General features: G+C 44.3%; 1 protein-coding gene and 1 long non-coding RNA gene across 4 annotated transcripts in view; one reads left to right on the top strand and one right to left on the bottom strand.

Moving 5' to 3' along the window:
* Nucleotides 1–2,047: 2,047 nt before the first annotated feature.
* On the bottom strand, nt 2,048–3,231 carry LOC146353207 (uncharacterized). Its single transcript, XR_014788013.1, has 2 exons — nt 2,885–3,231; nt 2,048–2,682 (listed from the first exon to the last, which is right to left on the bottom strand). It is a non-coding gene; the product is annotated as an uncharacterized LOC146353207 (long non-coding RNA).
* PPP1R3F (protein phosphatase 1 regulatory subunit 3F) overlaps nt 2,619–22,079 on the top strand; it is a 32,605-nt gene continuing 13,144 nt past the window's right edge. For all 3 annotated transcript variants that reach the window (XM_084835948.1, XM_084835947.1, XM_084835946.1), the window contains exons 1-3: nt 2,619–4,036; nt 17,789–17,844; nt 20,390–20,466. In XM_084835948.1, coding sequence (XP_084692074.1) covers nt 2,619–4,036; nt 17,789–17,844; nt 20,390–20,466 — 1,551 coding nt within the window. The remainder of the gene's footprint in view (nt 4,037–17,788; nt 17,845–20,389; nt 20,467–22,079) is intronic.

The raw sequence follows: 22,079 nt of genomic DNA, 5'->3' as shown, positions 1-22,079 counted from the left end.
CATTTTAGTTGTCCCTTTCTACACTCTTTCCAGCTCTACATTATGCTTGTTGAGATGTGTTGACCAGAACTATACACTGTTTTGGTACAGAGCTTTTCTACAAGAAGCTGTTAATCATTGTATCTACTTTCGGTTTCATCACAGAATTGAGATCCGAGCTCCTTTCCTGCTTTTTCCACCACATAACTTCTAGGTGGAACTGTGCTGTAGCACATACACAAGGAGAAACAATGCAATTTTCTCCATTCTAAAATAATACCCCATTTTCTGTGTTCTAAAAAAAATCCTGGGAAGTGCTCTGAAAAAACAGAAGTGAAACTGGAGGATCATGACATCATCTAAAGACCCCATAAACAACAGTAAGAAATCACGAGCACACAAAAAATACCTCATGTAGAAAAGCTCTAAGTGTGGTTGCACCATAGGTTTGAATCAAGGCATCATGATAGTGGCAGCTTTATCACTGCCAGCTCAGACCCCATCAGCTGAACCACACTTGCCATTTTAATCCTCATCACTCAGTTTTTGGAGAAATCCTTTTGGAGTTCTTTGCTGCCCCTTTTTGTTTTAACCACTTTAAATAATTTGGTGTCATCAGCAAATCTGGCCACTTCACTGGTCACTCCTAACTTCCCATAATTTATGAACAAGCTGAAAAGCACCAATCTCAATACAAATCCTTAGGGGATCCCACTGTTTTCTTCCCTTCATGGTGAGAACTGTCCATTTATACCTACTCTATGCTCTGCTTCCTGTTCTTTAAGCAGTTACTGATTCATAAGAGTATGTCTCTTCTTAGCCCATGGCTGCTGCATTTGCTCAGGAGTGTCTGGGGAGAGACTTTGTTAAAAGCCTTATGAAAGTCTAAGTAAACAATGTCTACAGGATCACCCCTATCTGCATATTTGCTGACACTCTCAATGAGCTCTACAAGGTTAGTGAAAAAAAACTCTTTGAAGAAGCCATGTTGATTCTTCAGCAAGGCTTGTCCTTCTGTGTCCTTGATTTTAATTTTAATGTGCTTTAATTTTAGAACACTTTCCACCAATTTACCTAGAACAGATGTTAAGTTAATGTAATTAACAGCTTGTAATTCCCAGGAGCTCTCCTGGATTGTTTTTTAAGAAATGCATTACACTGGCTGTTTCCCGGTACTCTGATACAGAGGTTAATGATGATCTTAGGGATGTTACATATTTTTGTCATAAGATGAGCAATTTCACATTTAAGGTCTAAGAACTCTTAGATGGTCCCCAACAACCACAATGCATTTTTAATTATTAATTTTGAATATACTTGGGAATATTCAGTTGTACAGTATTTATTTCCTATGAGTTCAAGCTGATGACTTCCAATAATCCTGGAATTTACCCACTATGTGTATAGTTGGGGGGAAATTATTCAGGTCAGCCTTATTTGAGAACTGGATTTGACAAGTTTGCTACTGTGTATTGATTTTTTAAATAATGAACATTGTAGTATTTTGGCCATGTGTTGCTGTGTGACAACAGAAATGTATGAATTTATGACACCTTGAGTTTAAAAATGTGGTATCCGGACAACATATATCTTGGACTTTAATATTTCAACACATTTTTGCGTTGGTACAAGCTCAAATATTTTGGCCACCTAATGCGAAGAGAAAACTCACTGGAAAAGACCCTGATGCTGGGAAAGATTGAAGGCAAAAGGAGAAGGGGATGGCAGAGGATGACATGGCTAGACAGCATCACTGATGCAATGAATATGGACTTGAGCACGCTCCGGGAGAGAGCGCAGGACAGGAAGGCCTGGCGTGCTATGGTCCATGGGGTCACAAAGAGTCGGACACGACTTAACGACTGAACAACAGCAACTGCTGGCAGACACTATGCCCTTTTCCTCATTGCTTATTTTTAAAAAAGTGATAGTGGGCTCACGTAGGCCTGAAAGCCACATCCACTGCCCTGCGAGCCCCTTGTCCCTAAGCCCAGTTTATTAGGTGACAGTTTATTATAATACTTTATCTAGCACTATCAGTAGACATAGCACATGTCCCGAAGCCCAGTTTATTAGGTGACAGTTTATTATAATACTTTATTTAGCACTATCAGTAGACATAGCACATGACCCAGCAGCTAGAGCAAAAAAGATAGATCTCTGCCCCAAGGAGCTTACAAGCTACAATCGCATAGCAGGGAATCAATGGGGGAGAGCAGAGCAACAGACAAGGGTAACAGGCTGAACGTGCATAACTGCAGTAACACACCCGCAGGCTTCGTTTCACTTGAGGATGGGACCAGGAGGTAAATTGTTATGGAGAGGGCCAGGTACTCCACACATGCTCAAAACGCCTTTCTTGGGGGAGGGTATTTTACCGCTTTACATGTTCTGGAGCTGAGCCGTGGCATTAAAAACAGGTGCATGGCACACGTTCAACTTTCTTTTTCCACCTCCTTCCCTCTGTCAGATGTTGGGCGTATAAAACAGGTGTCCCAACACCACCACGACCAGCACCCTCGATCTGTGTCTTCGGCTTTTCGATTCGGGGGAGAGGAAATCCGACTGCATGCCCAGCGACGCGACGGTGCGGCCAGTCTTCGCGCCGCTCGCCTATGTGCGTGCGTAACTCGCCTTGAATGATTTGCCTGATGCTTTGCTGTCCCCCTTGTTGTCGCCCCACTTTTGTTTTGTTTTGTTTTCCTGGGGAGAAAAGGAAAAGAGAAGGATCTTTCTTGTCTTTCTCTTGGCGCCGCCGCTCTGCCTGCTTGCCTGCCTGCCTCCAGCCTCGCAATCCTCTTCTCTTGCCTGCCCGGCTCGCTCCACCTCCCTCTCCCGGCTCGCTCCACCCCCACATCCACCCTAGCTCGTTGTCGTCGTCCCCCCCCTTCTACCCCCCACCCACCCCAAGCAGCTTCGGCAATAGCAGCAGCTGCTGTCTGCGCGGCTGGTCCGTCGTCCTCCCTCAGCCGCCCGCCATGGCTCGCGCGGGGGCCTCCCCCTCCTCCCCACCACCCCCACTGCCTCCCTTGCCTCTGACTAGGGAAGCGGCAGAAGGGGGGGAGGAGGAGGAGGAGGAAGAGGAGGAAGATCCCCCACCCCGGGCTCTCGTGCCACGCTCCTCCCCGGTGCCCAGGCCCCTGCACCCCCCCGCCCCAGGAGGGAGCTGCTCTTCCTCAGACGACGACGACGTGGGGGAGGAGGAAGAAGGGCACCACCAGCACCCTTGCTTGGCAAGGCCACTCTCCCAGCATCCTCCAGGCCTGGCTGGGCCACTTTCCCAGCATGCAGTGCAGGATAGGCAAGGGCTGCCCTCCCAGCATGCTCAAGGGCAGCCAGGGCTGTTCTCTCAGCATGCTACCGCTGTTGACACCACAGTGGAGGAGCCCTCCCAGCAGGCCGCAGGCCGGCATGTGCTGTTTGCTGATGCCTTGGGCCTGCCCTTGGCACACTGGCGACGCTACCAGCCTTGGCCGCCACCTTCGCCTGAGTCCCCCCCTGAGGTGATGCCCCCCTTGGCTTCTCTCCCACCCTCCACAGCTACCTGCTACCTTCTGCCATCCTTCGTGTTGCAGCCAATGGGTCAAGGTGAGGATGAGAAGCTCGAACGCCTGCGCCAGGCCAAGGTAGAGCTGGAAGAGGTGTTGCCACCAGAGCCGGGAGAGCCACGGGTGCTACGTGGCACTGTGCGTGTGCTTAACATTTCTTACCGCAAGGCAGTACATGTGCGGGCCAGCCGAGACCGGTGGCAGAGTCATCGCGACTACCCTGCCCTCTACATCCCAGGGGGTTCACCAGATGGGGGCCTGACTGACCGCTTTGCCTTTCGTTTGGACTTTGGTGATGAGGATGAAGAAAATGAGGAGGAAGGAGGAGCCCGGCTTGATTTTGTGGTGCGGTATCAGACCGATGAAGGTGTTTATTGGGCCAACAACCAGGGCAGGAATTACAGCGTGGTACTGAAGGGGGTGGCGCCTTCCCAGAGTCTACCTAAGAGATCTGGCAAAGAAGGTGAATCTCGCCGGCTCAAGAGCTGCATGAGGCCAATCAAAATCAGGTAATGTTTCTCAGTACCCTATGTGCCCTTGCCTGGACATGATACATATCTGAGAGTTATCAGCTCCTTTGCCCTGGTCAAAGACCTGGATGACTCTGCTTCTCAGATCCCCAACAAATCCACTAGATTACACTCCTCTCCCAAAGGAGAAGGGTTGTATTCAAGTTTTTTTATTCCTAATCCCTGTGCCATTATCAGTTAATTTCTGTCCCAGATTGACCAGGACTTGTTTCCCAGTTAGCTTACACCTTACATGCAGCAGCACCACATATTTGCAAATTGGAGACTCCCTTTTAGACAAAAAGGATTCCCTGTGAAGAGAGAGAACAGCTATAGTTTTAAGAGGAGACAGAAAAAAGTACGACATTAATTTAAACACTCAAGTGAACTTGCTTCCAATTCCTGCTCCCTTCCCCTCTTTGAATTGCTTTTGATGGGCTCCTTTTCCCTTCTCTATGTCTCAGTGACACAGATTCTCATAGTGTGAGATGGGAATCCCTAAGATAGGTGCTCACACTTGCCAGAGAAGGTGTGAGCTGCTTCCTGTCCCTTCCCAATTAATGCATTAGGGCATTTTCTCATGTGACCCTGAAAGCACCGTTGAGGTATTTGTGTGTATATTTGAATGTTAACAAAGTGGAAGAGGGCCATTTTAAGGCAAATGTGTTTTCTAGCTACTGGTAGTTTGCATCCACATTACAGAAAAGCAAAATGATTTCAGGGCAGTTCTGCAATTTATGTGGCAAACTTCATTTATGTTTTCAGTAGTGAGCATGTTATATATAGATGACATACAAGCTTCTTTAAATGTCTGTACACACGCATCTGGTTGATCCATGTTTCTCAGGCTTGCTTCTCACTTAAGTAATAAACCTGTGTCTGGGCCATTTCAGTCTGAAGGCAGGGGCTCATGTGAACCACTACTGCAGTCTTCCTCAAACTGATGCCCTCTAGATGTTTTGGACTTCAACTCCCTCCAGCTCCAGACAGCAGATTTCCAGCTCCAGACAGCAGATTTCTAATTATTTGGTTGATTAACATATTTTTATCACCATAGGGAGGATAATGTTTGGATTTTGCTGTAGGAAATAAGGCTGTGTACACAGCAAGTGAGTTTGTGGGGTAAAGTATAGCTTTCAGTGTCCTGTGTGAAAACATCTGTAGCAGGGCCCAAATGCAGACTTTCTTAAGCATTGTAATAAAGCAGACTTTGACAGACATTGTGATGATCACCAGTGCTGGGGTATAATTTATAAATAGAGTGATTAACGCTTTTCCCCCTTGGTTGATTCCACACTGGTCTTTTTCCTTGGAATTGCCGTCCTTTGCTGACTCACTTTTTATGGAGAATCCAGACATACCATAATCATCAAATTGTTGCAGTCTAGTATTTTCTGTGTTGGTCTCCCTTGTTTTTTCAAACTTTTGTGGAGACCTTGAGGGCTGGGGTGGCGAGGGAAATAAATGTAATTTCAGCACCACTTTGGACAGGATGGACATTAGTTGAGGCTTTTCAGGGCTTCTGTGCTGTTAATTAAAGATGTTTTGTTTGCAGGTCCTGGCTATTTTATTGCTTTTTCTTGATTGCGGCTGGGGGATTAGACATCCTCCATGGGAACAGAAACTAACTTTAGAGTAATCCAGAGAAGCTACTGAAGGGGAAATTAAGAGGCTATTAATCTCTGATCCCCCAGCTGCAATCAACAGGAAGCAATAAAATGGCAAGGATCTGGAAACAGGAAGCTTTTAATTAGCATTAGGCAAGACCTTTGCTGAATGGGACTTACTTGTGAGTACATACTTGATCTAGAGCAAGATCTCCTTGTAAGTAACTACCTGCTCATGAGTAAACACCTATTCACAAGCAAGTCATGGGAGACAGGGAATTGGTTTGACGTTGGCTGGGGAGCTACATATAAAACACAGAAGAAGGCAGATGAGGTGGGGGCGGGGGGGAGAAGAAACTAGGTGACAATAACCGTTTTCCCTCTGGCCGAGGCCAAAGCGGCTTCAACCATTCCTCTGCTTCCTCATGCTATTCTATCAGTATTTCGGATACAGTATAAAAATGGAGAGATTATTTCCTATGGGAATCTTAAGGCATAAGGTGCATGTGCAGTCCAGCAATTTTTGATCTGTTGCACTTGCCCTGGATGTTGACAAGAGTGACTCACCTGTTGTTTTGCCCTAGTTACACCTGGGGAAGCTTAAACAGTTGTTTTCTTGCCTGGGGATAGACTTCATTGTGGCTGTTTGACATCCCTTGTGTTTTGTCCTCCATAAAGTGATGATAATAATTAATAATATCCTATCTCATGGGATTTGTGGAAAGTAGTAAGAACTATTATCCATCCTGAGCCTTGGGATAAGATAAGTTATTCTTTTCCAAGTTTTGTAAACTGCCCAAACAGGGAGACATCTAGAAATATACGACCTTGATTACCTGGTGAAGTTTGTGAATACTAATTTTTTTTTTTAGTAATACTAAAACTTTAGTATGAAGTTTGTCATACTAAAAAATTAAAATGTTTTTAACATTTGTGCCATTGGGCCTAAAGTGCTCTGACCTGAATTTTTTTGCTCTGACTTGGAGGTTCTTTGTTCTGGACAGTTTCTATCATATATCTTTCTTCTGTCATGTTTGTTTATTTATTTAAAAGCATATTTATCCTACTGCCCAGCCCCCCAAAATTCTCCTGGAGCGGTTAACATAAATCAGTAAAAACAAGACAGTCCCTGCCCACAGGTCTACAATCTAAAAAGACATGACACAAAAATAAAAATGGATGGGGAGAGCAGAGGAAAAAACCAAGTGGTCTTTCATCTGGGCTGGTAGAATAGCCCTGCTCCCCATCTCATCTCCCTCTGCTGCAGGATGCTGAAATTTGTACTTGATAAGCTTATTTCCCAGTTCTGTTGCTGGGCTGCCTACAGGATCAGACCATGAGGGATTCTTATGGGTCGCTCAGCTTCTTCTCTGTTTGACATTAAGGATGTCCTCCTTCAGAGACCACTCACAGAATAGAAAGGGGCAACATTTGTAGGTTTCCTCTGTGCGGTGTTCTGGCACCAGTTCCCCTTTCCTTACTTTTGTTGTTTATTCGGTCAGTCGCTTCCGACTCTTTGTGACTTCATGGACCAGCCCACGCCAGAGCTTCTTGTCGGCCGTCACCACCCCCAGCTCCCCCAAGGTCGAGTCCATCACCTCCAGAATATCATCCATCCATCTTGCCCTTGGTCGGCCCCTCTTCCTTTTGCCTTCCACTTTCCCTAGCATCAGCATCTTCTCCAGGGTATCCTGTCTTCTCATGATGTGGCCAAAGTACTTCAGTTTTGCCTTTCCTTTCCTTACTACTCCAAGCATTTTATCTATTATCTTGTGAGTGCTCATTGGAAGGACAAATACTGAAGCTGAAGCTCAAATATTTTGGCCACCTAATGCGAAGAGAAAACTCTCTGGAAAAGACCCTGATGCTGGGAAAGACTGAGGGCAAAAGGAGAAGGGGACGGCAGAGGATGAGATGGCTAGATAGCATCACTGATGCAATGAATATGGACTTGAGCACGCTCCGGGAGAGAGTGCAGGACAGGAAGGCCTGGCGTGCTATGGTCCATGGGGTCATGAAGAGTCGGACACGACTGAACAACAACAGGGTCTGCCCATTTTCCTGCCTCACCCTCTCTCAATTTCTGCTTACGGTGGGGAAGAGTGCCTGGCTTGTTGGTGCACTTCTTTCTGCTCTCTATTGAGGAATTTCCCCACAACATAACCAGGGCTGTGTGTCCTCCATGCGACAAAAAAGGTATTCAAATTTTGCATCCAAGGAATCCAAATTCTGTGTGAAGAAAAGCAGAATTATGCAGCCTGTGTAAACTCTGCAAACTGGACAAGTTCCCATCATTTTTCTTAACTGCATAGCCTATTCTGCAGTTTTTAAAAACTATTTTGCATAATTTATTTTGGTTTTCCAGTCACAGAAGGAGCAAGAAACTATGCAGGGCAGTGAATGCCCACCCCTGCTCACGAAAATCTTTTACAGCACAATCCTATACATGTTTGCTCAGAAGTTAGTCCCACTCAGTTCAATGGGACATACTCCCAGGTAAGTGGGTATGGTATTGCAGCCATACCTATAGTTTTTGACTTCAGTAAGCACTGCCCACACACTTTAAAGCATATCCTGCAGCCCTAAGATCTAGAAATTTGCACTTAAAAATAATAACAGCTGAGATTCTCCAAAGTGGATTCCTGTGCCCAGCATCAGATTCTGCACTCCTGAAGAGTTATGTTGTAGTTACTTAGCTGTACACATAACCTGCTCTTTACAGTTCTTTTCTCCTGAGTTACAACAGACTTCTATTCCAGTTCTGATGTTTATGAAGCACTTTCTGCTGCCACCAGTGAAACTGTTGGTATGATGCTTCTCCATGCCATTTCCTTTTATTAAAGCCTTGCTTCTTGTCTTGGCAGGCATGCTCTTAAGGGGCCTCAGAAATTAAGATACCGATTGCCACATTGCTGTTTTCCTCTTGGCCTGACGGAAGTATTGTACGTAGCAGGATTATCATTCTTACCCAGTGCAGCTTTCATAGAGCAATCTCCCCCTTTTATATTCATTATTCAGGCCTGACCACACCCAAAGCCTGTCCACAGTGTACTTCTGCAGATCAGTTGAGCATCTGGCTTAATCACATGGTGCTCCTGTAGGTCAGCTGTCCCCATGGCTGCATCACAATTGACAGCTCTTGTGTGAAAGAGCAGAGGAACAACTTCTATTCTGTAAGGGACCAACAGTTGGGGTCTAAAGGAAAGATTTGGGCAGGTGCATTCTGTAATGCCCTCTGCTTTGGCTTGATGGTGAGAGGCAAGAAGAATAGAATGATAGCATTTATATATCAGAGGCAGGCAGCCTTCAGGCTTGCAGGATCTATTGTGTTTTACTAGAATCTCAACGTCCCCTAACTGGATGCCGGTGCAAAATAGTGGCTTGGGAGAATGGATATACAGTTAGAATTAAGCAACAGGGTGCCTCTGAGCACAATCTCAGGCCAGGAGTTCATTTTTAGTACCAGGACTGAGTTTACAGTCCTTTCATATACAAAAATCCACTCCTGCTTTCCCTGCTAAGCTTCCTTCATTTATTTCATCAGGCTAATTTTAGAGTTGGTGGGGGGAGAGGAGGCCTTCTTGTTATTACTACTGTTAGTCTTAGAAACCTTTTTCCAATCTATGGCAAATTACCCAGAGATCTTCCAGTAGATCCCAATCTACCTTCTGCCAATTTCTGATTTATACCTTATTTGTGACATGCTTAGTTCATCCTGTTATCCCATTAATCCTTATAGGGTGCTTTCAGATGGAGGGCTTGTAGCACTAACAATCAAAAGGTGTTGTGCACTTATTCCCTCTTTTCTTCCTTAAGAAAAAGACAGAAGAAGTGGTGGGAAAACAGGGGAGGGCTACAAATTGAAGATGTTGTCATCTGGACTCCCTGTAAAATTCCTTGAATGAGGCAGCGCAACTGCACAATAAAAGTCTCATCTGGAAGCACGGATAGCAATCCTATTAGGGTGAACTCACATGTGGCCTTAAGTGAGCTACTTTTTTTCAGCTTCTGCCTTCCATCGTCAATGTGAGGACAATAATACTGGTCTACCTTCAGGAGTTTATTACTATTATTTATTTACAGTGCAATCTTGTCTATGCTTTTGTTGTTGTTGTTCAGTTGTGTCCGACTCTTCTACTCAAAAGTAAATCCTATTGAGTTCAGTGGGGCCTACTCCCAGGTACATGGGGATAGGATTGTAGCCTCAGCTAGGTATATAGAACCATCAGTTTGCATGGCACTTTACAGCGTCTAAAAGGACAGGTACCTGCCCCGGGGGGTTTACAGTCTAAAATTCCACGCAGCGGAAATAGTAGAGCAAGGGAAAGGAAGTGGAGGCAAGAGTAAACAGGGAAGCAATATGCCATTGTTTTAGCTGTATTTGCTAAGTTATACAGTAGCACATGGGCATTAGTGAGTTGTGCCAAAGGCTTCATGGAAAAGGTGGGTTTTCAGAAGCAAATTGAATCATGCAGATGTTCTGGAAGGCACTTCCAAGCATATGGGGCAGCAAAGGGGAAAGGGCAGAATCTTTTGTTGCAAGAATTACTGAAATAATGTGTTCGAAGCAATTTGAACTCCCTAAAGTATTATATAAGGCCTAACTATTATTAATCCCATATTTCGATGGAAAGCAAAAATAGAGACCTAAATACTTTTAAGAAAATAGTTAAAATGGGTATTAAAAGTTGCTTGTGTAGAGTCAAACAAAAAGCTGGAAACGTGTTGTATGTGCCAGCCTCAGGTGTGAGCAACTGTTCTGTGGTCTCTTGACTATACTGATGATAGTACTTCAAACAAGTAGATGGTATCTGGATAGTTCACTCTCAGCAGAAATCCCCACCCACCCTTCACATGCAGAATCAGTGACGACCTTTGTAAGTTGCTTTGTCAGGTGATATTTTACAACTCAGGGAGGGAGAGGTGGAAAGGTCCATGGAACCATGACCTATTCTGAGTCTCATGTTGTAGTCTGAATTACAGTGAAGACAGATACAACATTCCTAATCTTAACAGTGGGCATGGCAACTTCTTCACTCATGAGTGAAGCCAGCTTTGCAGTTTGCTTAACACACATGCATACCAGGAAGTTGAATGCTGGATCAACTTTTATCTTGCCTTTCCCTCATGTTTCAGGCACCTATTCACTTTTAAAAAATGAAAGCAGCAATTATGCATATATACCTGTATAAATTAATCCTTCTCCTCACCCTACCCCCTCCCACTCAAAGTTACAAAACTGCATTGCGCATTGGGTAGAGAGGTGTATTGATGTTATGGATATTATGGGTATTTTCTCCTTGATTCAAACTGAAGCATACTGAAAATTTGCAAAACCATTTTTTCAGAGCTTGCCCCAGGACAGAAAAATGAACAGGTGTTTTGAGGCTTTCTGGCACTCTTAAAATATTGGGCAGAATCCCAAAAGTCCAGAGTGGACTTTCTCCTCTATTCCTGCTCCCCTGCCCCAGATCTGCTCTGGAGGGTCGCCCAAACTTCTGGAGCAGATTTTGAGGGCATGCACAGGGCTGCATGTGGGGAGGGGAAATTGTCCCCCCTCTGTTTCTGTTGACAATCTAGTGAGAAATAGTCCTGTTCATGTCCTGTTGAAATGAATAGGAGCTGCTCTGGCTCAGCTCCCATTCATTTCAGTGGGGCTTGAATAGGAGAAGCCCCCATTGAATTATAAGCAGTCTGAATCCCTTCCATATCTCCCAGTTTTGTTGATGGGATGAAGATCAGTTCATCAGTCCTTCTTGCTTTGTGGGGTGTTCTGGGAAGAAAAAGGTATCGGCCTTGTCCGGGAATTGTGCTCAATACTGTTCTATAGCATCTAATCTTGGAATGTGGGAATTACCATTTAGGATTGTGTAGAATCTGTACCAGAGAGCAAACTTTTGAACCAGTGTACCCCAAATTCTGCACCAAGCAAAGTTGAATTCCAAGGCATATATAAATTATACAGATTTGCATACATTTGCTTATTTCTTCAAAATGTATTCACGTCTGCTAGTTGGAAGGAATTTGGCAGAGTATTATATTACTTCCCCTAATAAGTGGGAATCTTATTTGGATCTCTGCCTTTTTGAGCCTTTACCAGCCATGGGCTGCACACTTTTAGGTGCATCTTTGCAGCCATAACTTGCTTTAAAAAAATCAAAGCAGAGGTTCTGAAGATGCTGAATTCTGCTACCAGTGAAAAATTCTGAGCTTTTTCTTCTCTTGTGCAGTGCATACACAGCCATGGCCTACAGTTCAGACATGACTACAGGAGATAATGTAAGTTGTGCTTGAAGATACACTCTAGCCAGCTGTAGAGGAAAGCAATAGGTATTACTGAGCTGTCCTCATTATCCCTTAAACCAGCCTCCCCCAACTTGGTGTGCTCCAGATGTACTGGGCTATAACTCCCAACATCCCCAGCCATTATGGCCTATTGGATTATTAGAGCTGTAGTCCAGCACATCTGGAGGGTGCCAGGTTGGGTAGGCTGCCTTAAATGTCATTTTCCCTGGGAACATCTGGAACTGCTGCTAACTAAATCAGATGAAATGTTGGAAAAAGGTGAAACCTTTAAATGACAGAGACACGTTCTGTGGTACTTCCTGCTGTAAAGCAGTCTAAAATCCTTGGGCAAAAAGACACACGTTAACCTGAGTGTGTCATTCAGTTTCCAAGAGAGCTTCTGGTGTGCAAGTCTGACTGGAAGCCATACTCTTCTCGTTCAGTAAGCCCTTCTCATCCTGCCTCTACATTTCTGTCCCCCAACCCAGATGTTTGGAGATAACTATGTGGTGACTCAAATGTATGCTGTATATGCTCAGGGGCATTCCTGCGTTGTTACTTCTTTGCATATTCCAAAACTGAGCCTTGGCATTGAAAGCACATTCTGGGGCTGAATTCTAGTGGGACCAAACTCAAATTAAGAATCCCGCCTAAATATATTTGGTCACAGAATGGGACCCTGTGATTTGGCTGAGGAGGGTGAAAAAGACTTGGGTTGGATTACTGCGGCTACAGTGGGATTGAGGAATTGACAAATTCTTCTTTAAATACCATGGCCTAAATTCAAAACAGAGTTAGGCATGCTTAAGCCCACTAAAATCAATCATGCCTAACTCTGCATTGGATTTAGCCCATGTTCAAAAACCTACACAAGGCCTTAACTGTCTGTGATTCAGTTAAGATGCAAGGTCAGTTATGGCTTTCCATTCAATTTAAGACATGGAGAAATGCCCTCTTCTTCTCCCCCACCCCAAATAATGATTTGACGGTTGCTGGTGAAAACAGCCAGAGTCATCTTTCTTCTCCCTTTTTCAGAGCTAATGAAGCTATAATAAACCCATCATTTTGGCAGGTGAGGAGTAGGAGAGCTCATGGATTGCAGAGACCCCAACACACACACACACACACACTCTCCTAGTCACTTGTGCACCAGGTGCCAAATGAGATCCCTTCCTGTCCCCTTGTTCAGGGTGAGGGAACGGAGCCCAAGCTTTGCCAGGCTAGCGGAAGCAGCTTGTTTGGGCCCAGGCTGCTCTGTGTTGAGAGCAGGCTACTGCCACTGCCTACCAAGTGCTGGCGAGAAAAAAGGCCTGTGTACCACCAGGTGCCCAGTTATCTTGCTGCTCCTATAGTCTGTAGTGGAAGTGGGTCTGTTGGACGTGCATTGAGTAGAAAGAGAGGGAGCAAACTCTATTTCACTGTCCCGAGATACTGTGTAGGTTCAAGCGGCGAGACCAGGGGTAGGCAGCCTGGTGCTGTCCAGATGTTTTGGGCTGCAATTCCCACAAAACCTTGCCATTAGCCCTGCTGACTGGGGCTGAGCGGAGTTGTAGTCCAAAACATCTGGAGGGCACCAGGTTGACTACCCCTGGGCTAGACCATGTTGAGAGGTTGTCTTCTTTCTCTAGGAACTACAGTGCCCTTGACTTTGGAAAGTTTGGGGGAGAACTTCCCTTCTCATGCACGTCCTGGTTTTTGTCCGTACAGGAGGAGCATCCAAGTAAGAAGGAGGGGATAGTGTGAGGTGGGGCAGACAGGCTTGTGAAAAGGGCCCTCCACTGCTCTTTGCATTTCCCTGTTCTTTGGTCATTCTGGAGACACTTGGTCTTATTTCTGACAAGTAGCTCTCAGCCTGGGCAAGTAAAATCCAATTTATTTTTGCTCTGAATGTCTGTGATGAATTTTAAAAAAAACACCTGCAAGTTCAAAAATTGTATTTTTTTAAAGTAAGGTAAATAAAAAACTATTTGACATATATAATATCTCTCATTCTGTGAAACCGATGTGATATAAACTCCTAGCATAAATGATACCATGGGCTGCTTGTGAGAGTCACCTTGTTGTGTGAGAAATGTAATGTGTGAGTCATAAATCCATGGATCTCAGCTGTGACAACTTCCATGACCTCCAAAGCTAAATGTACCTTCAAGATGGCTGAAGTTGCTGCAGCAGAGATCTATACGCTCCAGGAGTATATGTTGCATGCACTGTTTATATTGAAGGGATTACTTTTTTGAATGAAAAAAAGAAGCCTGAGGTAACAGCTGTACAGGCCAGTGCCCAAAATTACCTCAGGCCTTATAACAGGCTCTGGAGGAAAACAAGGTTGTATGCACTAAGCAAGTGGTGTTGGGCATCAAGATTCCTGTGTTTTGTTCCAAAATATGAGAGGTGTGATACAGTAGGAGGAGAGATCTACACAAGGTGTGACCCACCATGCTTACCAGCCATGAGTGGCAGCCTGGACAGCCCCCTCCCCACTTTTTTTTTTTTTTTACAGTCCCAGGCAATTAACAAAACCAAGAAACTTCTTGAACCCCTGGCAGTCTGCCCATACTTGGGAGGTGAGTTGTGCTTGGTCTGATGGGTCACAGGTTCTTCAGGCCTGCAATGGTAATGTTTGGCAAAGTCTGAGAGTATTGTCCCCCAATTGGAAGGAAGGCTGAGAAGAGAGGAGATGTAAACACCACACATTTAATCTGTGTCAAGCTTACGTTTTTCCATTGCGTGATAAAAACTTGACACTGCCAGTCACACATGTCTGCTCTCACTGTCTAGAAATCCTCACAGACAGGCAGGTGACACATTTGTCCTTTGGCTTGTCTGCCTTCCCACCCTCAACCTTTCTCCTCTGTCATCTCCTGAAAGGTTTTGATTCCCCAGGTGGTGGGGTTGCCACAGCTCAGTTGGTTTATAGTGGTACGAGAGAAGTTCTCGTTTACTCACACGAACCTTCCTGGGCCCTGAAATCCTCTGAAAAACTTCAGGTACTTCTACCTGAATTTGGATTGTTATCTATGAGGAGTACTACTGTGGGATTTTAAAAAAATGAAAAACAGTATAGAAATTCTCTGAAATAAAATAAATAATAAATAAAATAAGGGAGTAGGGCCTTTTCTGTGGAAGCCCCATCCCTGCAGTTCTCATTTCCTAGGAAAGGTTGCTAGTCTCAAATGTTCCAGCTCTTAGGAAGATATTTCTTAGGAAGATATTTGGAAGAAATTTAAGTTGCAACAAATGTTTTATGGGTGTTGCTAAAGTGACCTCTTATTCATGAATTTAAATGTTTTCTATTGACTGTTTTGAATGACCTTTTGTATTTTTATTGTTCTTATATATTATTGTGAGCTGTCCTATGGGACCCTTTGGGGCTGAAGGGTGCGGTAGAAATGCAAGACATCATAAAATGAGAATTAATAATAATGATGAGTGTGAAGTTCAATAAATAATCAAAACCTTTTGATCAGTTAAAAAGGTGCCCCTGATTAGCTGTGGAGCAGACTTTTTTGTGAGGGAGGGATTATTTTCAGTAGAAGTACTTACAAAAACAATAGGTGGCAGGAGCCATTTTACAAGAGACAGCGTCCCTGCTTTTCACACGCACAGGATGGAATGCCTGCGATGATATGTTCATGTGTCATATAAAAAAGGAATTGTTTTTTCTTCAGTATGTAGATCTGTGCAAATTTAATTGATTAACATTCATACAATTAATTGCCTAAGTTTTCTTTAATCTGGTGACACCCCTAATCATAATAAAAATAACACTTCAGAAGGTCCAGCTTACCTCTTGGGTCAGTGCTGCATCTTGCAGTCAGTGCTGCACCTTGGGTCAGTGCTGTATTCTTCCACACACCCCACCGGTACAGCAACTCCCAATCCAAGGCATTTCCTCAGCTCAGCTATTGACACCAAAAAAGTGACCACCAGTTGGGTGGGGCTTGTATCATATTATTCCCTTGGAACTGTGGCATATTTCTTCCCCTTCTCCCATCCTTGGCTGAACACCCAGAAGTGGTAGCAGAAGCTGAAGGGAGGATCATCAGGGCTTGAGGAAAATGAACCCACTAGTTTACTGGGTGGGCTACACACTTTGGATCCCATTTGAAATAGGTAAACAACTCCTGACCGCACTGTTGGAAACAGGAGAATGGTTATATCACGTTGAACTTGCAGGGAAAGCAGTATAAAAATAGGGCAAATAAATAAGCACAGGAGAGTTATTTTGGTGCCTTTGTAATAATCTTTGTGTAGGTGTAGCAAATATTACAGAGGTGCCCAGTCAAATAGTAACTGGCCCCTCAAATAACTGTAAAAATAGTAACTGGCCCTTCAGATCTCAACCAGACCTTAGTACAAGAAAGAAATAGAAACTTTTTCTAGCAGCAGGTTGGTCAGCTCAGGAGCACGTTTTTAATTCTACCCACTCTCCACCCTCAGATGAAGAATGATTTCCATGGAAGTACTGTGCCTTCAAAGTAAATTTGAGGGATTTTATGAAACAGTGTGGTTGTAACAGCTTCTTGTTGCAGGTTATTTCCCAATTAGCATTCCCTGTAACTAACAGGATGTAATATGCTCAAGCAAGAAGGCATTGTTGTTACACTTCATCAGAAAAAAACAACACCACAATCACTGTATTGGTACTGCATGCAAGACGGAACTGGAAGGCCGGAGACCTGGACAGTTCCTGGCTCAGTAGGCCAAATCTGCTGCAAAGTGGAGTGGAAGTCTCTGTAAAGTGGGAATGGGGGTCCCCTTTGAAGAGGGAGGTTAACAAAATGGGTTTGGGATGTTCTGTGCTTTTGCTGTACAAGGATGGCATTAAATACACCCACTCTCATGGCTGGCCAGCATTATTCTGCACATAGGTCTGCCACTGCTAAATCTAGTTTGCCTGTGTTCCCTCAGAAGAACAATAGATACCTAGCACTGCCTTGGAGTATCCATGTCTAAGTGTATTCCATAACATCTTCAATCACCTTCCTTTGTTTATGGAGGCATTTTTGGAACTGAGTTGTTGGTGTCCTGCTTCCTTAGCCTCATAAAACCATAGGATATTCTCACATTCTAATTCCTGATCTTTTGGTTCAAATCAGGAGCAACCACTATAGTTACACAGCTGTAAGATGAGATCATTCCTTAAATCCTACCCTTCCATACCTCTCAGGTAGACAAAAACTGATGGTCTTAATGGACTTCTAAAGACACAACTTTTCATCACAATGTTTGCTCAGATCACATGAAGCCCTGGGTTTTACCACATACCCCAATGTGAAATTAGAGAGGGTTGTGGGACCTAACTGCATCTGGGAGAGGGCATGCAAATTTGTCAGTTAGCTTCAAGGCTTTGCTTTCGCTTTTCTAAGAACCTCTTGGTTTCGAGTTTTCAGAGTTTCATTTGCAGTTGGTTTGAGAGTTAAAACACTGTTAAAGTACAGAGAAAAGAAAAAGCAGAGGGTGCTGCAGGAAGGTTCCCCTTTCTACTGGTCACTGAATAAGCCCTTGTCTGGGCAATTGATTTGCATACTTTTGGTTTGGTGCTCTACTGTGCACCTGGAGTTTGAAGTGTCCCAAAGAAAGATATTAATTACTATCTCTGGAAAGAGTGGACTAACATCATTTAGATTATGAATTTAAATCCTGGGTTGTCTAGAGTTGTTGCATGACTAATAATTCTAGGGTTTATTCCCAGGGTGCTCTTTGTTGAGGACTGGGATCATCAAATGAAATCCAGCATGCTTTTTATTCAAATATGTTGATCAAGTACACTCACAAGAAAGTGTTAAAGTTGCACAGCAATTCTGGTCCAGTAATTTGATGTAACTTCTAACTGCCAGCACTCACTTCTCTGTTGCAGGTCAAGTGAGAATGAGCTGCGAGTAGAGGACATAGCTCAGCCGACTTGTACTGAAGGTAGGTGCTCCCTGCATCTTTCTGGCCTAGCATTCTAACGCTGGGCAGAAAATGTCACTGGGGTCAGTGGGGATGGGTTGAGCAAGTCCACTGAACGTAGGAAGGTGCCTTGTACTGAGAAACATGATTACTAGCGTAGGCATCTAACTGGCCCCTGTGACAAACAGGATGCTAGTCTGGTCCAGCAGGGTTCTTCTTATGTTCTTATGTCTACTATGATTGGAAGCAGATCATTCCCTGTTCTGCTACCTGAGATATTTTTACCTGGGTGCCAGGTATTGAGCCTGGGATCTTTGACACTGAAAGCATGTGCTCTAACACTAAGCTATGGCCCCTCCCCATAAGACAGTAAAAGGGATGTGATGTGGAGTGGGGAGACATCAAGAGAAGAAAGGGTGTAGAAGCACCACATCCTCTCCCTTGCTGCTTTTTGACTTCATATTGCAGCATAAGAAAACTCCTGGGGAGGGGAGGGTCATTTGTTAAAAGTATTTCCATGATACCTTGCATAGCTCTAAGAACAGAAGAAGGCTAGGTCAGATCAGTAGATTATCTAGCTTGGTAGTCTGTCTATAGGCAGTGGCCAACCAGATGCCACAGGGACATTCCCCAGCAAGGCAGGATAGAAGGTATGTTTCTGGCCCTCACTACTTGTAGCCATCAGCGATCCTGTCCTCTGTGTAATTATGTAATCATGTAAATGCTGGTGGACATGATAATATCCTAGAGTGGTAAATTCAGCGGGCTAATTATTTGTTGCATGAAAATACTTCCTTTCATTTTATACTATTTCAGGGCCTGTCAATTCTTTTAATGTTAGCGTGCATGGATAATGTTTTTCTTGTTTGCCAACACCAAACTGAGCTCCTTCTTTCTTCTTCTATTGTTCATTTTTAGAGCACTTTCTGGGTTCAAAACACATATATTATCTTGGTTATCCTTACAAACCCCCCATAAGGTGGGCTAGTATTATGGTCTCATAGGCTTTACTGCACTTTACACTTGGCATGTAAAATGAACTACACTTGACAAAAATGACACTTGATGTGATCTACATTTACCAAAAATGGTAAGTGGTAGAAACATTAATGAAACCTTTGGCTCTGCAGCAGTTTCCTCTGTTATTTTCTTTGTAGTTTCAGAGACCACTGGAAAGTTAGTTAGGGACCACAATTGGTTCAAGAAATAGTGGCCTAAGGTAGCTTTTTGGGACCTAACAAAAGTGTTTTAGGGCGCAATCCTATTGGGATGCCTGTCAGCTTCTGAACCCGGAGGCTGATGGGCATCTTATGCAGAATGGGAGGAGCACGGAAGCAATCTTCCCCTCCGCACTCCTTCTTCTCTGCATTTTTGATAGATGGGCTTTTTTGTCCATCTAGCTGGGCTCTGTGGAGCAGGAGGAAAGGAGGCTGGGAGGGGACTGGGGAGGCCAGCTCATAAAGTTTCTTTCTGAGCTGGCCTCCCCAGTCCCGTCCACTCCCTGTCCACAAAACCACCCCCTTTCACTACTCTCCGAGGTCGCTTTTGCGATCTCAGAGAGGCAGCCAGTGTGATTCTCTCTGTGCTGGCTGTAAGGAGGAGGGGAGCTTGGACTCCTGGGTCCAAAGTCAGAGCTCTGTCTCTGACCTCAAATCCAGGAATCTGAAAAATCCTGTGACCTCCCAGGTGCCATCTAGAGGCTATAGGATTGCTTTCTTAGGGCGCAATCCTATGCATGTTTAGACAGAAAAGGCGTACAACTCCCAGCATTCCCCAGCCAGCATGGGAATGGCATGGGAGTTGTAGGCCTTTTCTCTGTCTAAACATGCATAGGATTGTGCCCTTAATCTTGTGTTTTCTAAATGTAGAAATCTTTTGTTTCATCCCCCCACCATATACACTTTTGTTCAGAGGCCTTCTGGTATGATACACATTTCTTAAAAACTGTATCATGCAAAAAATAACCAGAAAAATGGGATGCTGGGGGCTTCTTGGCAGCTGTGTTCTCAGATTTGCAGATCAGATTATTGCTCAACACATTCACTGAATTCATTATATTGTCCAAGCTCAATTACACTGAATGGAGACTGTAGGGCAGCAGTGCTTGGTGGATTATGAAGAAAAGCCAAGTCTTGCAATCTGACTAAGTTTTACCATATTAGATATATATTTGCTTGTGTTGCATATTGTTTTGCTAGCTGTGAGGAAGGTCAGAGAACGAGGCGGAACAGTTGTCCCGCTCCCTCACCATGGCTGTTCTTCTTAGCCTCAGATTTCCTCAGACTTCTCCAGATATTACTGATACCTTGCAAGTGTCTCTTTGCAGCCATAAAGACAAGAAACGTGTGTGTGTGTGTGTGTGTGTATACATGCTGAAATTGTTAGGAAACTGGAATCTGAGCTCAGGATCAAACACTGTGCCCAAAGGAGTGCAGAAAACAGTTCTCATTGCACCCAGCAGTTCTGAGGCTCTGAGTTGCACACATGCATCCATCCACACGGAATTGCTGCCAAATATCACCTTGGATGACGAAGGCCAGTTCTGACCCCTTTGCTCTCTCCACAGAATGGAACACTGCAAGAGACCTGGCCAGTGAATCTCTAAACCCTCCTACACCGCAGCCCCCACCTTATATGACACAGGTAAGGAGCAACAAATCATTTTGGAGAGTTAACCCCCTAGCACTACACTGAGGCTTCAAGGTTAGCAGTCACTTCCTAGGGAGAATGCCCTCTTTGTTGCAGAATGTATTTACTCAGATTTATTTACAGCTTGCCCTATCCCAAAATATCTGCCAAGATAGCAAACACCTCTATATCTTGTTCATCATTGCAACAGTAACATTTTTGTTGTTCAGTCGTTAAGTTGTGACTGACTCTTCGTGACCCCATGGACCATAGCACACCAGGCCTTCCTGTCCTCTGCTCTCTCCTGGAGTGTCCTGAAGTTCATATTCATTGCATCGGTGATGCTGTCTAGCCATTTCATCCTCTGCCGTCCCCTTCTCCTTTTGCCTTCGATCTTTCCCAGCATCAGGGTCTTTTCCAGGGAGTTTTCTCTTCGCATTAGGTGGCCAAAATATTTGAGCTTCAGCTTCAGTATCTGTCCTTCCAATGAGCAGTCAGGGTTGATTTCCTTTAGGATGGACTGATTTGACCTCCTTGCAGTCCAGGGGACTCGTAAGAGTCTTCTCCAGCACCACAGTTTGAAAGCATCAATTCTTCGGCGCTCAGCCTTCCTTACAGTCCAGCTCTCACAGCCATACATTAGTACTGGGAAAACCATAGCTTTGATTATATGGACCTTTGTCAGCAAGGTGTCTCTGCTTCTTACTATGCTGTCTAGGTTTGCCATAGCTTTCCTCCCAAGGAGCAAGCGTCTTTTAATTTCATGGCTACAGTCACCATCCCCACTAATAATCTAGTGTGGTAGAAGACCCCTGGAGGAGAATCTGGAAGGCATATGATAGAGCCACCTTGCTCAATAGAAACAGATTTAGGTCAGATTAATGCCTGGATGGAGACCACTTGGGAACTTCATGTGCGCCCCCTTTAGTTTCATTAGGGAAGAAACTTGGGATATAAATGTCATAATTACAAAATAAAATACATGTTTCTTTATAATCGTTATGGCAATAGGCAACTGAAGATGAAGGCAGACGAAATATTTTTAGAGCAGAGAGCCGAGTTTAGACAAGCCTTCTCCTGGATTCTGTTCTAGAAAAAAAAATGGTTCTGTGTGTTTGCAGCAGGAGCTGGCTATGCAGAGCACTGATTGCTTATCACCTATAATGTCATTAAGAATCTTCTCCTCCAGTCCCAGAGCATTTAAGTGGGCTTAAGGGCACCACCACCTCCTTTTTGAGAAGTTAAGCACTCTTCTGCTTACATCATGTTAGTGTTAACTTCCTATTTTGCCACTGCTAACATACCCAGCTGAACCTTTTTGAGGTTGTCACATCTCCATACAAATCCTTAACACATTTCATCTTAACCTCATATTTTATTTATTTATTTACCTCATGTTTTGTTTATTTGAAAGATTTATATCTAACCTTTCAACTGAATGATCTTCTAGGTGGCTTACAACATATTAAAACGGTACAACAAACCACCCAGCAGCCCTTGCTCCTGTGGCAGCTGGCAGAGGCCAGAACTCTGGAGTCCCAGGCCAACGGGCAGTCGGAGCAGAATTCTTCCTGAAAGGGAGTGGGAAAGCAAGTTCCTTCTCTGGCCAATAGCTGGGGCTAGGGTGA

The sequence above is a fragment of the Heloderma suspectum genome, chromosome 2 (assembly GCF_057233095.1).
Source record: "Heloderma suspectum isolate Gila_16-S chromosome 2, 16-S_ref, whole genome shotgun sequence".
NCBI classification, from domain to species: Eukaryota; Metazoa; Chordata; class Lepidosauria; order Squamata; family Helodermatidae; genus Heloderma; species Heloderma suspectum.
This window is presented reverse-complemented; position numbering and strand designations above follow the sequence as displayed.